This window comes from Panthera uncia, chromosome B1, assembly GCF_023721935.1.
Source record: "Panthera uncia isolate 11264 chromosome B1, Puncia_PCG_1.0, whole genome shotgun sequence".
Lineage (NCBI taxonomy): Eukaryota > Metazoa > Chordata > Mammalia > Carnivora > Felidae > Panthera > Panthera uncia.
The window spans coordinates 168727250-168744820 of record NC_064811.1 but is presented as its reverse complement, the minus strand read 5'-3'; the positions used below and the strand labels follow the sequence as shown (position 1 = coordinate 168744820).

The following is a 17571-nucleotide window of genomic DNA, read 5'->3' as shown; positions in this document are numbered from 1 at the left end:
GAGAGAGAGAGAGAGAGAGAGAGAGAGAGAGAGAGAGAGAGAGAGATACAGAGCAGGGACACTTCTGTCTTTGCCAACGATCATTCCCAGCACCCACCCTGCAGAACAATTCATTCATCAGGAGCTCGGAGCTCGTGCAGGCGTTTCGATTTGCTCCGCTCAATCCTGCAGATTACCCGCTTTTGAAATTTCTATGAGACCCAGCGCTCAGTTCCGGAGAAATTTAAACCAGTGGATTACTTGTTGGTAAGCCTGCATTCCCAGGCACAGGGAACACAGATTGTCGTCGGGATGTCAACAGAATGAAGACCTGAGAAACTCATGACTTGAAGTGGTCACCTGTCTCTTGGCCTTGACGTGGTCGCACCTGGTTTCCATGTAAACAAAGGGAAGCCAAGGGCACCAGCAGCATAGAACAGAAGATCATATGGTGATTTGCTTCTTTGTGCACAAGAAGAGTAATTGATAAAGCACTGTTCTAAGCCTATTGTATATATTTTCTTATTTATGCAGATACTTTATGCCCCTCCTTTAAGAGATGAGGAAACCGAGCACAGGAAAGGTACGTAACTTGCCCTAGGTCGGAAGTCGTAAGCGGTAAAGCCAGGGTATGAACCCAACTGCGATTACTACCTGGCCAAATCACTTAAGCTAGCAAAGCCTTGCTGCCCGGAGAACTGATGAGCGGACCACTCTACAGCTGCTCAAACCAGGCAGGACCCGCAGCCAAGAGGCGATCCCTTGGTTAATGGATTACAATCTGGCCATAAAGTGCACGCTCACAATCCACTCCCCAGATAACCTGTTTGGAGATTAAAAGAAGTACTGAGACACGAGACCTTTCTCATTTGAAAAACGAGGGATAAGGAAGGAAACGCCTTCTCAAAGCAACCTGGATGACAATGTGTTAGGCTTGGGAAGTAACAGTATTGGTGAAAGGCTGCGGTAAAAGCGGGCCATGCCATCAACTTGCTGTCAGTCCTTAACAGACCCCTGCAAACACTGTACACAAAAACAAAATACTGAAAAATCTGTGTCTGGCACACCCCCTTCCAGAGGCAGTTCTTTGTCAAGGCCATCACATAGTTATCCCAAACCTCTTGGCATCGAGTCTCAGAGTAAATTACTACTGTTCTCGCCTTACATTTACGCGCATGCGTGCATACACACACACACACACACACACACACACACACGCACACGCACACGCACACGCACACGCACACACCCTGAAACAGAAAAGCAAGCACAAGCCTCAAGCTTGATTTTCAAATCTCTGTGGCCCATTTGGAACGACAATGACCTCGAACATACCTTAAATCCTTAGTTCGGTAGATTGTCATCTAGATGGCTAAATAGTGCTAGGCCAGGGCTCCTTGCCTTTTCTCAGATTTCACTTTAACTCTCTATCAGGAGTAATGCTGTGCCCTCTTCACAGACCAGCAGACCCTGACAGCAGGTGCAGCGCAAGGCTGGTCAAGAGATGACGACATCCAGTCTCATGGGATACAGAGGCTGCCTCGTTATCCATAAACCCACCAGGTCAATCCTGGTGGCATTTTCTGGACATCTGTTCCAGGAGAATTACGGCATTTCATCGACAGCTTTCAAAACGTCTCAGGGAGCAAAACGTCCGCGTACGACCAAGAATGTATTTCCTTCATTTAACAAACTACAGAAGAAAACGCAGGGCCTCTTGGAAGGTTGCAGGGTTTGATTTAAGCCAAGGACCCTCTTTGAAAGCAGTCAGCAACACAGTGTTGCCTTTGATGAGTGAGTCTCCCACACAGGCAAACCACTTTCCAGGGAGAGTTTTACTGGACCAAAATCAATACGTAGCCCACAGGCAGGGCAACACCGGTGGTCACAATTGAGGCTTTCCTAAGGTCCTACTGTGTGCAAGGCATGGTGCTGGGCACTGAAGAAGAAACAAAGGAGGCGGGGTCTAGGTCTAGATCTAGGTGACCACACAGGACCCAAGAAAAGATAATTGGTAGCCGAGGGAGTGAATGCTGTGTGTCCAATACTAACATTGACAACCAAATTCATCTTGCACGGTCCCTGGGGTTCCCCACCCTCCTATCTTTAACTGTGCGTGTGTGGTGGGGGTAAAATATGCATAACGTCATATCTGCTGTTTTAACTACCCTTCAAAGCCCAGTTTAGCGGCGGGAAGCACATTCACACTCGTGTGGTGCTGACAACGCCGTCCATCTCCAGAGTTTTTTCATGTTCCCCACCTGAAACTCGGTCCCCAGTACACACCAACTCCCCCCCATCTCCCCTCCCTCCCCCACAGCCCCTGGCAACCCCCATTCTATTTTATGTTTCTACGATTCTGACCTACTTCACATGAGTAGGATCATACAGTATTTCTCTTTTTGTGTGATGGGCTTATTTCACTTTATACGACATCCCTATGGTTCATCCATGTTGTAGCCTGGGTCAGAATTTCCTTCCTTTGTAAGGCTGAGCGCTATTGCACTCTATGTACGTACCACATTTTGTTTACCCATTTATCCATCCATGAGCGCTGGGGTTGCTTCCACCTTTTGGCTTATTGTGAATAATGTTGCTCTAAACCCACGTGTACAAATGTCTTGAGACCCTCCGCTTCCAATTCCTTTGGGTAGACACCCAGAAGCGGGATTCCTGGATCATAAGTGCTATGCTTAATTGTTGGAGGCCCTGCCGTGCCGTTTTTTCACAGTGGCTGCACCCTTTACAGGTCTCTGGGACTTTCTGTACCTGCTACTCCAAAAGGTCTTCGGAGCCCACAGGTATGCTTTTTGCCCTCCTTCAGCTCCATGTGGCCCACCCGGACAATCTGGCACACGAGGCTGATGCGGGGCCGGATGAGGTCTGTGCTACTGAGGTCCTAAAGGGGCAGAGACCAAGCAAGAGGAGATCAGGCGGCATCACCCGTCGTCACCTTTGTTTCTCTTTTCACTCTACAACAGAACACCATTCAGAGCCTATTTCCTAATCCTGGAAAAGGAGAACGAGCCTTCCCTTCTCCATACCCACTCAAGAACTACCAGGGCATCGGAGCCCGTATTCCAAAAAGGAAGGGATTTTTTTTTTTTTTTTTTTTTTGATTTCTCAGTTCCTACTTCATATCGAGAAAAAAAAGATCACATTCAGTCTAAAGTCTCTAGTTTATCAATTTAAGCAGGGTGCTTAAAAATCGGGACACCTGTCATTGCTACTTTATATTCTGCCAGGACAGAGCTGAGCACAGGCTGCACTTCAGTGTCAGATGAAATGAAAGCTTGAGTGACGCTGACATTTACTGGGTATCTACACATGCCGGTGTTATTTCATTTCATCTTCCAAATAATCCTGCGAGGCAGCTATAACACAGAAATTCACATGTGCTGGTTTCTGTAATCATTCATCTGCTTTTTGAGAGGTATTCACGGAGAGCTTCTTGGTGTATGTTGATCAATGGAAGATGTGTGGATGTCTGTTTTTTTGCGGCTCGTGTTCTATACTTGTTTGTATTCTCAAGGATGGGTGAGTAAATCCGTGAATGAGCCCACATAGCTCATTCTCTTTAACATCAGAGATATTTTAATTGCAGCTCAAATTCTTTTCATGAAACAGCTGTCCAAGGCCTCTTTACTGAATCAAGAATTACTTTCTAAATAATCATTCCGAATCCATCCTCTGTAATTGAGTTAACTGAGGTCTCCAAAATAGGGATATATACCAATGATGGCATCAACCCTGAATTTCTATTCTAAGTTTTGTGAGGCTTCTGTTAATAGAAAGATAAAGACTCCAGGTGACTAGTTACATAAATTGGGGCACACTGCAATTATTTAATGATGTGCAATCCTTTGTAAAAGAAGTTTTGGAAGACTGTTTAATGATCAAGGACGTGGTCACCACATTTTATTTCACTGAAAAAGCTGGACATGAAATTTACATCCAAGAAGATCGTAATCGGGAGGGGTGTGGGAGAAACAGGATAAAATGCAGCTTTTCTAAAATGTCATTGATTAGAAGATGGACCAAAAGCTCAATAATTCCTTTTTTTTTCCTCGATGTTTTTTCAATGTACCCATTGACCGATAAACGCTTTTTGATTTTAGGGGAAAATCCACATATCTTAGAATTGAGGAAGGGAGGTTTCAGGAAGAATTTAAGCTCTTCTTCCATCTTTGATTACCAGAAGGTAAAGATATAGGTGGGTCGGCTCACGAGCGGTCATCGCACCGTGCTCGTCGTGACAATGAGATGTTAACAGAAGGAATAAATACTAATAAGAAGGAATGAATGAATGAATGACTAGACTGTACTGGGTCCACTGCTCCTTCCTATTGCTTCCTTTGGCACTTTACCTTAGACTCTATTTTCCCTGCCATAGAGTGGTAAGAGAACAGGGAGATAACATATATGTGCATGGGCTTAAGGAAAGAAGGCAGGAAAGGAGAGCGTATCCCCTTTAGGCCTAGTGGGAGCTGGAGAAGCCTGCCCACCAACACCTCTCAGAGCAGGTGGCAGCGGCTCCGGGGCATTTCAAGCACTGATGTCATAAAAAAGTGAGAGAACCCCAAGAAAGTTCTAACCCAGGAGAAAGAGTCACCATGTCTCAGCTCTATGACCCGATAAATTTTCTTGCTCTTGACCCAGAGAGAGCACTGCTCCTCCTACCTTGGAGAAGAGGAGAAATACAGGGGAAAGGCCATTGAAAGAGGAACAAACCAAAAAATAGAGATTGCGCCTTTGCTGGAGCTGTAACCCCGGTCTGCAAAGCTCTTCATCAGCATTGCTCACTCTCGTCAACTTCGTGTTCTTGCTCAAATGGCCCCTTTTCAGGAAGGTCTGCCCTGGCCCACCTATTTAAAAAGGATCACTTCCCCAGGCCCAAAGCTCCCAACAACCCCCCCTCCCCGAAAAATACTTATGCCCCCTAACATTCTATACAATTTACTCATGTGCTTGATCACTGTTTCTTACTGTCTTCCCCTTTTGGACAAAAGCTCCTTGAGGCCAGAGATGCTTTTTCTTTTTTTTCTTTTTCTAAAGTGTATTTATTTTTGAGAGAGAGAGAGAGAGAGAGAGAGAGAGCAAGCGAGCACAGACAGGGAGGGACAGAGGGGAGAGGGAGAGAGACGGGGGGGGGGGGGGGGGGGGGGGGGGGGGGGGGGGGGGAGGGGGGGGGGGAGGGAGAGAGAGAGAGAGAGAGAGAGAGAGAGAGAGAGAGAGAATCTCAAGAAGGCTCTACTCCACGCAGAGCCTGACACAGAGTTGGATCTCACAACCGCAAGATCACAACCTGAGATGAAATCAAGAGTCGGAAGCTTAATTGACTGAGCCACCCAGGCGCCCCAGGGATGTTTTTTCTGATGTGTTTACTGCTATATGTCCAGTGGCCAGATCAGTGCCTGGCATCTAATAGGTGCTCGATAAATATCTCCGAAATAAATGAGCGGTTATTCCTGCTAGGGGGATCATGATGATTTTTCTTGCCTTCTTTTCATTTCTGATGTTTTCCATATACTTACCATGTGCATCTGCTAACATCGTAAGCACAGAAAATTATTAAACTTAAGGTCGCACTTACAGTAAAAACTGCTTGAAGGTTATTAAGCTTCTCTATTTCCTTGGGCATCCCATTACTGCCCCAACGAATTAGGTAATTCTCACTGGGGAAGGAAAAAAAAATATCCTTAACGAAGAGCTAACTGGGGATGGGGCTACCCTCGGTATAGACTTAACAGGGTGAAAGGAAGGCCCAAACAAGCTCTGTTGAATTTATCGGGCAAGTGTGAAAATAGCGCACAGGTGGCCACTCCCTGGTCCCCTGGCTTTGGACAAGGGCGGGTGCCACAGCCCAGCGCTCAGAGGCACACCCAGGGTGGACCCGAGACAGATGCTGCTCAGGACGGGCACAGACAGACAGCACGTTCTCCCAGACACTGTCTGGGGTCTTTCTTCCAACTCAAATTCTTCGTATGACGGTTTCCGCTTTGCGGAATCAGGAATATAATTTCAAAATAATCATTCCCGATCCATCCCCTGGAACTCACGCCACCCCACTCAGATAAAATTTCTACTGCAGAAATGAACGATTTGTCAGTAACTACTTTTAACCATCTAGTCAAAAACTAAATCGGTTTTCTTAGCCGCTCAGCCAAGTAGCGGTGTGACTGTAGGGTCAAACAGAGCCTATTATTCTCCACAGTCTTTTTAAAAAGCGCTTTTTTTTTTTTCTTTAAACAGACTTCATTTTTTACAGGAGTTTTAGGTTGACAACGAAGTTGAGTGGAAGGCACAGAGTTCCCATATAGCCCTGCCCCCACCCATGCACAGCCTCGCCCACTATCAGCATCCCCCAGCACAGTGGCACATCGGTCACAATTGATGGACCGATACCGATAGGTATACCTATCTTACCACGCAGAGTCCCTAGTTTACCTTAGGGTTCACTCTTGGTGCTGTGCGTTCTACGGATTTGGACACATGTATGATAACACGCATTCACCATTACAGTGTCATGTGAAATAGTTTCACTGCCCTAAAATCCTCTGTGCTCTGCCGATGCATTCCTCCCTTATCCTGTCCCTGTCTCCATGTTCTGATGAGTTTCCTGTGATTCTCAGGAACACACACACTCGGCACACACACTGTGCCAGCAGCCATACAGAAAGGCTCAGGAGCCCAAAGGATGTTACTTTCTATCACCTAGAGACCCTCCCTTCTTCTCTATCTCCCCCTCCCAAACCTAGCAAAGAGCTCCTTAGGTGGGTGGCACGTAAGAGTGGGTCTTTTTGCAAGGTCAACCGCAGATGACCTGGGACTCGGCTACCTGATGAAGGTGGACTGGTCCGGGTCATAGAGGGCCATGAACAACTCGGCGTCCTCCCCAATGTTGCAGACGAAGTTCTTGAAGTTCACGTAGAGGCCGTAGGTATGGACAGCACTGAAGACAGACTGGCCCCGCAAGTCTAGGTTCTGAAGAACCGACTGGACACGGAGGGAAAGAGAGAAAAGCATCTTGGTTTCAGCAAATGACAAACAATGGCAAAGACACGGGCTGACAAATGCGGGACGAATACAATTACCCCCCGGGGGAGAAGCACTGACGGAGAAGAAAGCGTGTGCACGTGGCTAAACGGTCGAGTGAGCAAAGCACCATCACTATTCTTTGAATGATCAAGACTGTCCTGTCGGGGGCCTTAAGCCCACCCCATTCATTAAGTGCCGTCTAAAGACGATTTGTGGCTTGGAAGCTTCAAGAACTTCTCATCTCTCAAATGGCTGCTGAATGAACCTCACAGGCACAAAAATCATGATTCATTATCCCTCTTTTTGGGAAGAGCTCTCATTGCAAACAAGAGATTCCTCTGGAAAGGCTTCACCCTCAGGCATGGTGAGCCACTGGAGCCAGGAACACAATTAAATATTATGACAACTGTGCTAAGTCAGGAGACAAAACTACCAACCAAGTAAAGAGAAGCCTTTGCTCCACAGAACAGAAAGACTGGAAGAATATATATCAAAGTATCAATATGGTTGGGTGTGTGCCGTCATACTATGAGGGATTTTTTTTTTCTTGTTCTCTTTCTCTGTACCTTTCCAATTTGTGTTTAAGGTCCAATTGTTACTTTCAAACGCTTTCTTTTTGAACATGATTTTATTTAGTTTGGGAATTGTATTATATACACCAAGTACGAAAGGTTACGTGGTACAAAGGCTCCCTCCCACCCAGTTCTCCTTCCTAGAGGCAACCATTAATTATCAACTTCTTGTCTATCGTTTCAGAGTCAGTCAATGCATGTGCAAACGCTGTGGTATGTGTATCCCTTTTTGAAACACAAAGATTAGTATATTATACACCTTGTTCTCCATCTTGCTCTTTGTCTGTTAATGTAGATCTTTGTGATCTTTCCATATCAGAAGGTATACCCCGGACTCATTCTTTTTGTCCTCTTTTGCTTTTCAAACGCGGCAATGGATGAGTTTCTAAACGTTTCTACCTCTTGTTGTCAATGACTCCCCTTTCATCAAAAACAAAAGCAAAAATGAAACCTCATCTGCACGTTGGAGGAAGTGTACCTTTTCTTCTTGGATCTTTTCCTCGATCCTTTTTGAGGCCACTTCATGGGCCCTGAAGAGGGCAATGGTGCTGGTTTCATCTGGGTCCAAGATGTTCCCGTTGTCATCTCTCACCACCAGATCTAATCCCAGCATTCTAGAAAGAAAGGAGTGATCAGTGGGTTCTCCTCATTTAGAACAGACTCGTTCCTGAAGAGCCCAGGAAAGAACCCAGAGGATTGATAGTTAGAAAGTTTGGGTGGTACCAAGTCAAGAACTGCTCCCTTGGCTTTTCGCCCTTCAATTTCTGCCTCCTCTCCACATAACAAGAGATAGAACGCTTATGGTAATGTCAACCAAACTCATAGAATGATACGCAATTTGTTCCACGGAACCTCAAAAGGAAAAGCAACAGTGGCACTGATTTTGACCAGATCCCTCTGACCAATGTCTCTTTCCCTAATCTCCTATTGTTTGGCACAGGAACAATGATGGACTGATGCACAGATATCTGGGGGCTTTGCCGGATTTCCCTAAAAATTTAGTGTTGAGGGGCGCCTGGGGGGGCTCAGTCGGTTAAGCATCCGACTTCAGCTCAGGCCATGATCTCCCAGTTCGTGGGTTTGAGCCCTGCATAGGGCTTTGTGCTGACTGTTCAGAGCCTGGAGTCTGCTTCCAATTGTGTCTCCTCCTCCCTCTCTGCCCCTCCCCCGCTCAAGCTCTGTCGCTCTCTCTCTCTTAAAAATAAAACATTAAAAAAAAAAAAAAAGTTCAGTGTTGAGGACAATCCTTAATTCAAGACTTGTCTTGGGGTGCCTGGGTGGCTCAGTTGGGTTAAGTGTCCGACTTCGGCTCAGGTCATGATCTCACAGTTCACGAGTTCAAGCCTCACTCACATCGGGCTCTGTGCTGACAGCTCAGAGCCTGGATCCTGCTTCACATTCTGTGTCTCCTTCTCTCTCTGTTCCTCCCCTGCTTGCGCTCTCTCTTTCTCTCTCTCTCCAAAATAAAGATTAAAAAAAAAAAAAAAAAAGACTGTCTTAAAGGAGATCAATGAAGTAGGTCTCGACTGCTGGAATCTCATAACCTATCTCTGAGCACGGGCTCCGACGTCACTTAGATCAGGATTGGAGTCTCAGCTTTAACAGATGACTCCAGGTAACTTACTTTTGTGAAGCCCTGCCTTCCTCATCTGTAAATACTGCCCACCCTTCAGTATCGCCGGGGAGAATTTAATGAGATAACATGGAAAGCACATAACACGGTATGTCTAGTTACACACCAGATACACTTCTGGCAAACTCTGGCGCACTTCTGGCAAACAGCAACGCTTCTACAGCAATTGCCACAAAAACACGCCTGGCTATGTTAAGTTGTAGCTCTGCGTGTTATACAGACAACGTTAAGAGCCGTGCGGTCTGCGCACGGCACAATCCCTACCAAGGCTCTTATGCCCGATGGGCACACAGGAGTAGGAAACATTTTGCTCAGCTCCAAGACGCTGGAGACTGTGGTGGAAACAAGATCCTGCTTTCCGAATGCCCGGCGAACATTCCAGGCACCAGCAATTTGGGAGAAGGGATGTTCAAAGAGCAAGAGAGCTGAGGGACCACGATGAGATGTGCCAAGTCTTTGGGAAGAAAGCAAACATGTCTAATTACCCTCCTCCCTGTTTTACAGCATCTCCATCAACTGATTGAATCTGGCAGGTTCCTTTCCACGGCAGCCAGACCCACAGGCCACCCAGATGCATGAGCCATGGGTCTTGGTAGCTGCTCAGAGACTGAGCACTGAGGCACTGACGAAACGGCTTGATCTCTTGAACTGCTACTCAAGGCTGGAATGGGAAGGCAGGCGTGTTCAACTGTTTGTGGGACATTAACATTCTACACTGATGATCAGAGTCCTCTAGGCCCAAGTCACACAAGACTCAAAAATACAGAGGCAGCAGAGGCGCAAGGAGGGACCCGACTTATCCCACCATAGCTGTTTTTGAAAAAATGCCCCCAGCACATGACTAGCAATACAACCCCTGTGGTTACAGTCCTGCGAATGGACAAGTGACGAGACAGCAGTGCGTTCTTAACCCTAAGAAGGGAGCTTTAGGGGCGCCTGGGTGGCTTGGTCGGTTAAGCGTCCGACTTCGGCTCAGGTCATGATCTCACGGTCCGTGAGTTTGAGCCCCGCGTCGGGCTCTGTGCTGACAACTCGGAGCCTGGAGCCTGCTTCGGATTCTGTGTCTCCCTCTCTCTCTGACCCTCCCCCGTTCATGCTCTGTCTCTCTCTGTCTCAAAAATAAATAAACGTTAAAAAAAATTTTTTTAAACATGGAATCGTGTGTTTGGGGCTCAAATTTAGCCTTTCCCACTTATGACCTATGTAACTTGGAAGTAAATCACTTAAGCTCACTTGGTCTATTTTTTTTTTTTTTTTAACCATAAAATGGGCTAGAATCAAGTAATATATGTGAAGGGTACACAGGAGATTTCAAATAATGATTGAACCTGAATCCTGTATGCTCTGTTGACCCCAGCTATTTCTGAATACAGTTGTCTGAGCCTATAACAGTTAAGTAAATAGGATAATGAGCTGTATTTTAACAGGTCTCAGAAGCAGATCCAAGAGTCCTGAGGTTGGAGAAGTAGGGTAATAGGGGAGGGGAGAAAAATCATGTATGCACAAACTGAAGAAATGTAGAAAATGAAAAGAGATCATCAACAAAACTAATGAAGGAACCACCCCTGTCTTGTAAAAGGAGCTGGTCAGGAGAACGAACCCCAGACCACATAAACTCATGAATTGGCGGCTTTCTCACTTTCTTAAGGTCAGTAATGTCTGGAACCTATGTATCTGCCTGAGCTAATCGGAAGATTAATGAAGTGATAAACTCTTTGGAGGTTACTGGAGACCTAATCAACAGGCTAAAAATATGGTTTACTCTTCTTGTAAATTTGGTTTTCATACACTGCAAACAACAGTCCCAGTTAGGGAGCATGGGGAGAAAGAGAATGAGTCTGATGCGGATTTAAAATCCACTGTTCGAATAAAAATTGATACGGTCCCAGGCCTCAGAAAATGTGACTTCCGATGTGCTGTCTCTTTCCGTCTGTTTGGCAGGGAAGTCTCCTCTTCCCTGATCATCTGTCATCTCCCTGACACACATCCAAGCGCAGGGTCTGGCCTAAGAAGGGACTGCCAAATTTTTCCAACAAAATTAAATGCCTTCCAACGCGAAAAAGAGGGCAGGAAGCATTATTCTTCGACAACTCCAAGATCAAAAGCTGATGGCAAGGTATGGCCTTAGCATGAAAGCGCCCATCTCTTTCCAAGTCCTCAGCGAACTCATCCCTCGTTTACCTGTTCCCGTGATCAATTTTGGCTGTGACCTTCTTCTTGAGCTCTGCCAGTTCATCCTTGGGGAGCGTTCCAGACAGGATCTGGGACCGCCACTCAATCAGGCTATAGGTCATCTGCTGCAGCTGGCGGAAAAGTGTGACCTTGTTGTTCTAGGATGGGAAAGTGAGGTGGAGGAAAGAACAAAAATACGAAGGTGTGATGGAGGATGGAAATATCTCTTGACTCGGCTCTGACTTTATAAGGTGTTACTGAAGCCATTCGTTTTGCCATGAAGTTGTGAACTTCAAAGGGATCTTTTAAAAATAGGGATGGCTTTGCTCTAGGCCACGCCCACTCCCTACCCTATTTCAACTTTCGAATCAGAGAAGCCAGTGTAGAATGGATGACTATTCTTAACGCATAAGTATATCAAATCATCCATGTACCCTAAGTTCAGCCATGTCCCACCTCTGTTTTCAACCCTCCAGGGATTTCTTCTGTCTTCCAGACACAGCAATCACACTGTAAACTCCTTCCTATCTTGGGTCCTGCCCACATTCCCAGCTACATTTCGCACCAATCTCTACCTCAAAAATCCACATTCCTCCCATTAAAAGCTATGCCCATTTCTCTGGAGTGCTCCAGACCCTCTCAATATGGTACTTCCCCTACCTGGAACCCCTTTTCCCTCTTCCCCCTCAAACTTCCCCCCGCATTTCACACCTCCTCACATACTATGAGCTCCGTCAATTGCTAATTCTTACTTCTTTGGTCTCAACTTAGAAGTCTCTTGCTTGAAACCCTAACTGTGGGCTGGCTATCCCTACCATTGCTCCTGGGATTGACTCTCATCACGTCACTCAGAACCTGGACCATCCTGGCCCATGTGACTCTCTTCGTAAGACAGTCAGCTTCTACAGGACGAGGAGCTTGTTCATTTTTGTATCCCTTAGGAGCTGGTGTAGGGTGGGCGTTCTATAAAATGTGCCACATAAGTAAATTATGGATGGAGAAAGAACTGTTATATCAGAGATAAAGGATAATGGAAAGTAAAATGGAAAATATTATTTAAAGTTCCCATAAAACTGTTAGACCATCCCCAAAATTGTTAGACCTACAATAATTAAACCGTTATTCTGGGCTTTGGTAAGAACTTCTATACCCGAACCAAACGAACTTATGACTAACTAATTATACGTACCTCTATCATTTTAAGAGGCAAGTATCTGATGTCCAAGCCATTAAGACCTTGATTTTATCTAAATGATTAATATATGATTATATATGTAAATAATATATATCAATTATTTATACATTATTTACATGAATAATGAACATATAATATTTATATACACACGAGATAATTTTAAATTATGAAAAGTGCCAGAAGAAAAATGGTTGAAATATGATAGGGTGTACATGGGAGAAGGAAGACATTTGAGATACAGTCATCAAACAAAACCGTTCTGTGGATCGCTTTTCAAATGTTTATTTAAAATAAAAACTTGCACAATTCCAATCACCCCATAAATACTACGAAATCACTTCTTTTTTATTTACAGGTGAAAAGTCATGATATATTTATGTAACTATACATTTTTAAATTATAGGAACTATTTTTATCTGTTGTAAAGACAACGCAACTCCCCCCCCCCACACACACACACACACACATACACAAAGAAAATTGTCAATGGCTATACGGCATGTTCTTTTGTGATGTTCTTCCACAACAATCCCTGGGGCAGATTCCTGGGCAAGTTATCAAGTACAATCAAGATACTTAAAACACCCAAGGTACTCCCGAACAAAGAGCAAACGCAGAGCGAAGAGCCCTCGGTGCAGAAGTCGGGCCAGGACAGGGGGAGACAGCAGTGAGATTAGCAGAGTGTGATAAAAGCCCTAAAAGAAGTTCAATGTCCTGTGAGAACACCAACGAGAGAGTCGAAGAACTGGCTTATATGCTCCATTAACACTATGGATGCGAAAAATACACAACATGAAACCTACTTAACATTTTGCAATTAGCTACATCTCATGCTTTTGGCATTTTCTGAATTGCCTTTCTCATCAGTCAGTCTTTTGAAAAGCATAAAGATGAGACTTTAAAAAGCTTCATTTTTAATAAGTAAAGGTAAAAACCCTGGTTTTATTCCCCACGTAATTCTATATAAAATATTGCCATCACGTTGTCTTTCAACTTCACAAAAGGAGAAATTGAGGCTGTAAAATTTTGCCTTTCAAAGCTGCTGGGCAAGAAAGGGATCTTTTTTTTTCTTTTTTTCTTTCTTGCAACCTATTTGTCTACTCTTACTTAGCTGTTTTGGTGGGTTTTTAAAAATTCTAACGAAGATATTATTTCTCGTATTGTGATAAAAAATAAAGGGCTCAGACTCGGGGGATCCCTTCTGAGAGACAGTGCTTTATGGCACATGCTCACAAGTTCTTGGTCTCAATGATATCAGACACTATCCGGGGCGATTTAATTATTGCCTGTCCATATCAGCCTTCTTTGCCAAGTTCCCCCCCCCCCCCCAAAAAAGAAGGATGAAGACAGCCATTCTTCTGTGATTCATTGTACCCAATTAATTCTGAATAGACAAGCTGGAACACACCAAAGGAAGCCACTTCCCCATTTACTTTACGGACGTGAATTTCCTCGCCACATTTCTGAAATTGTTCGAAGTCGGATGCTCTGGGCAACAGCTGGACCCTGACACTTTACGGGTTCCTGGGGAAGCCCATGAGGCCAAGTGAGGAGAAAACCGAACCCTCAGCACAGAGCCGGACGTGGGGCTCGAACTCGTGAGGCGTGAGATCATGACCTGAGCTGAAGTCGGACGATTAAGTGAGCCACCCAGGCACCCCAGCCTTTTTTTGCACTAGCCGCCGCTGTCACATAATTTAAGAGAGCAGGGAATTTATTTAACAATCTCTCTGATCCTCTCTGCAAAAATCAGCACAATCCTGGGACAGGAGTGACTCAAGAATGAATTTTGACAGCTCAGATGTAAAACAACACTCTGATTCCAATTTCAGGTACAGCTGCGTGAAATAGAGAACTTGAAATAGTCTCCTACCAGACAATATAGGCATTCCTGCCCTTGCTTAAAAGTTCTCCCTCTTTTTCGCGTGGAGATCTCGAAGGTCTCACTTTTTACATTTCTATTATGAATGGTTTTCTCGCGCATGCTCTTTCTCTCTCTCTCTCTCTAAGAATTTCTAGAGATAAAAACAAAGTCGCAAGAAAAAACAGCTTTGCCTTCAATAATGGCAGGGATAGAGAAGCCCCCCATTGACTATTTTAGAAATCCTAGGGGCCACTGAGACAATGACGCCACCTCCCTGGGTATCAGAAAACCTGGCTTCTAGTCACTTTCCCAAAGAATGCAGAAGACAAAGACTTTTCTCTGGTCCTCCACCTCTCCATCGGCAAAGGAATAGTTCCTCTGTCCACCAACCTTTCCCCCCTTCTGTGCCGATTTTGATTCTGAGGCCGAAGCGCTGGACAGAAAGTATGGGGACTTGGTCACGACTTCTAATTCTGTCACTGGCTCACGAAATGACTTTGGGCAAATCACTCCCTCTGAGATACACGCCCATCTGTAAAACAAAGGGACTGGGTCTGGGATCCATTCCCGGGGATGAGCGTCTGTGAGTCTGTGAGTCTACGGCCGGCCGAGATGTTAAACTTAATTACTCTTCTAAGCAACTTCCTGATTGACGGTATCCGATTCTGACCATCTCACTCCTGATGGGCTCACAGGCTCTATCGAATTCCACCCGGGTAGATCTCTCTGCCGTGACTCTCCTGGCTTTGCCCAGTGTCTATAACTCCCGGGGTCTGGAGTGGCGTCTTGGCTCCTGGGCGTCCTCATGCTGCACGGACTCTGCTCTCTGGGCGAATGGGAACCCACGGGGCTCCGGATACTCTTTCTCTCCATGCTAGTGAGGCCTCTTCTCTTTCCCAGAAAAAGGCTCTGCCTGACTAGCAAAGGCTTCATTTTTCAAGACCAGGTTCCGGCAAGGCAATTTTGTGCCGCAGGACGTAGCGCGAGAAATCCTGAAAGGCAGGCGACCCAGACAGAGTAAAACAAACCCGGGAAAACACCCAAAGCTCACCCCCTGCCCGGCCCCAGTCACTGCCACGTCCCATCTTGTCTCCCACGAGAGCCACGCCCCCGCAGGGCTTGCAGATGAAATGTCCTGAAAACGAGACACAGTTTTCTATGGGAATTTTCTGTCCTTGGTAATAAGCAATCAGACGCTGGCTTCCAACCATGGGACCAAGCTTAATTACACTTCAGAGCATGTGCCCCGGCAGCCAGTAATAACCACCAGTTCAGAAAGATTAGACTTGAGTAGCTTTAATCTGCGTGGATATGCAACGATGGGAAGAAAGGCGATCCATTGTGTCTGGCAAGTTCCCCGCGCCCACCTCAGCTCTGGGCACTTGCTCCGCTCCAGATTTTTACAGAACTACATACAGACCAGCTCAAGGTTTTATCGTACTGGCGAATTTTAAATGAGAGATCCGTCCCTTCTACGAACTACATTTTAGCAATTATGTTCACGTGATTCTACATCACGCACCAACCACCTTCTACCCACCAGCAGGCTTGTCTCCTATTTCTTTTCTGAAGGGTTAGGTTCAGCCTCCCAAAATTATATGGGCCAATCAGGCTGGCTGACCAACACTCACTGAACCATTTCTCCAACCGGAAGCTGGGGAGCAGCACATGGCTAAATCTCGGGAGGGGAGAAGTTCTAGAGTACGTTCACCATCACTAAACATCTCAGAATTTCCAGGACAGTACCTCTTTCAAAAATTTCCATCCATCTGTCCCCACAAATACATCCTAAGCTGTCAGTTTTCAAGTCCTGATTATTGGTTGAGAAAATGGATTAGAACGTGGGGTGTAGATCCACACGGATTCAAGAAGTGTTGCTGGGTTGTTACTGAAAAAGGGACACCTGGGTATTACCATAGTCCCGTGATGTTTAAATCAATGCACAGGCGTCCGCCCTTGCGGCTGGAGGAACTCGAGTGGAAGATGTGTTGCTAGAAAGGAAAGAAGTTCAGCTCACTGGATGTACTTTCCCAGGCTGGGGAGAACGAATGATCCTGAGATGCAGCAGAGAAGAATGGACAGAATACGTGTGAAACCACTGGCCGAGGGTGTTTAAATTCTCACCCTCGGTGGGGTCAGCCGGCCTGATTGGCCCATATAATTTTGGGAGGCTGAACCTAACCCTTCAGAAAAGAAACAGGAGACAAGGGAGCTGGAAGGGAGCCCACTCATCAGCCCCAAGTTGGAGAGCACCCTGAAACGACTTGGGGGCAGAAGTCCACAGAAGCAGTGTTGTAAGGGGATAGTTGGGGGCCGCCACATTTTGATGACAAAGTGCCAGGCAGTGTCCTGGGAGTTTTATACAGATTATCCTACGGAATCCTTACAGCAAGCGTGCAAGGGGTATGTGATATGTAATTACCATTTTAGGTAAGAGAAATAAAACCTAGGGGTCAAAGGACTTGTCTCAGCCTGCAGAATCAGCTTACTGGCATACCCTGGACCCAAATCCCTGCCTTCAGGATCTGAGTTCTTTCTGTTTCAGTTTGTTTGTTTGCGGTAACAATTACTGGGTTTGCTGTTTTTTGTTTTTGTTTTTTGTTTTTTTTTCCTGAATATAAAAAAAGTACATACCAAGTAAGGGTGCAAACCAGAACGTAAGAACTGGTCACCTATCTGACCCCAGCATCCACCATCTTGCCATTTCACGAGGCGACCACCTCCTCATTCACAATGTTTCCCCCTCTCCTGACTCACCACTGAAAACACACCCACTTAGACAGGCTCCAGGGGAGAAACAGCGGCGTAGACAAAGCCAGAAACTGTGGGGAATTTGCACTCTGCATTTGGCACGCTTCCCTTTTCATTTCTGGAGTGATCCATGCCTCCCAGACTTGAGTCTACACGAAAGAGGCTCACTATCTGCCATGAGGAACAGCCTGGTTACTGAGTGCTCAAGGCCGCTCGGCCTAAGATGATAACACAAGGCAAAGGAAGTGGCCTTGGATGGAGAGGGGGCTCAGGGGGCACACACAAGGGAGCTTCAGAGACTCTGAGTTGGGTCAGAGGGATGCCAAGTCAAGGCTGCCCAGAGGGAGGACGTCCAGAGAGGCTACTA

At 45.8% G+C, this 17571-nt stretch overlaps 1 protein-coding gene across 4 annotated transcripts in view; it reads right to left on the bottom strand.

Moving 5' to 3' along the window:
• DOCK5 (dedicator of cytokinesis 5) overlaps positions 1 to 17571 on the bottom strand; it is a 195985-nt gene that overhangs the window by 107381 nt on the left and 71033 nt on the right. For 3 of the 4 annotated variants that reach the window (XM_049631601.1, XM_049631600.1, XM_049631603.1), the window contains exons 6-10: positions 11404 to 11552; positions 8068 to 8203; positions 6818 to 6975; positions 5573 to 5654; positions 2749 to 2878 (exon numbers count right to left, since the gene is read on the bottom strand). In XM_049631601.1, coding sequence (XP_049487558.1) covers positions 2749 to 2878; positions 5573 to 5654; positions 6818 to 6975; positions 8068 to 8203; positions 11404 to 11552 — 655 coding nt within the window. Of the gene's footprint in view, positions 1 to 2748; positions 2879 to 5572; positions 5655 to 6817; positions 6976 to 8067; positions 8204 to 11403; positions 11553 to 17571 lie in introns of those variants that run through there. The other variant, XM_049631602.1, reaches the window with a different exon arrangement.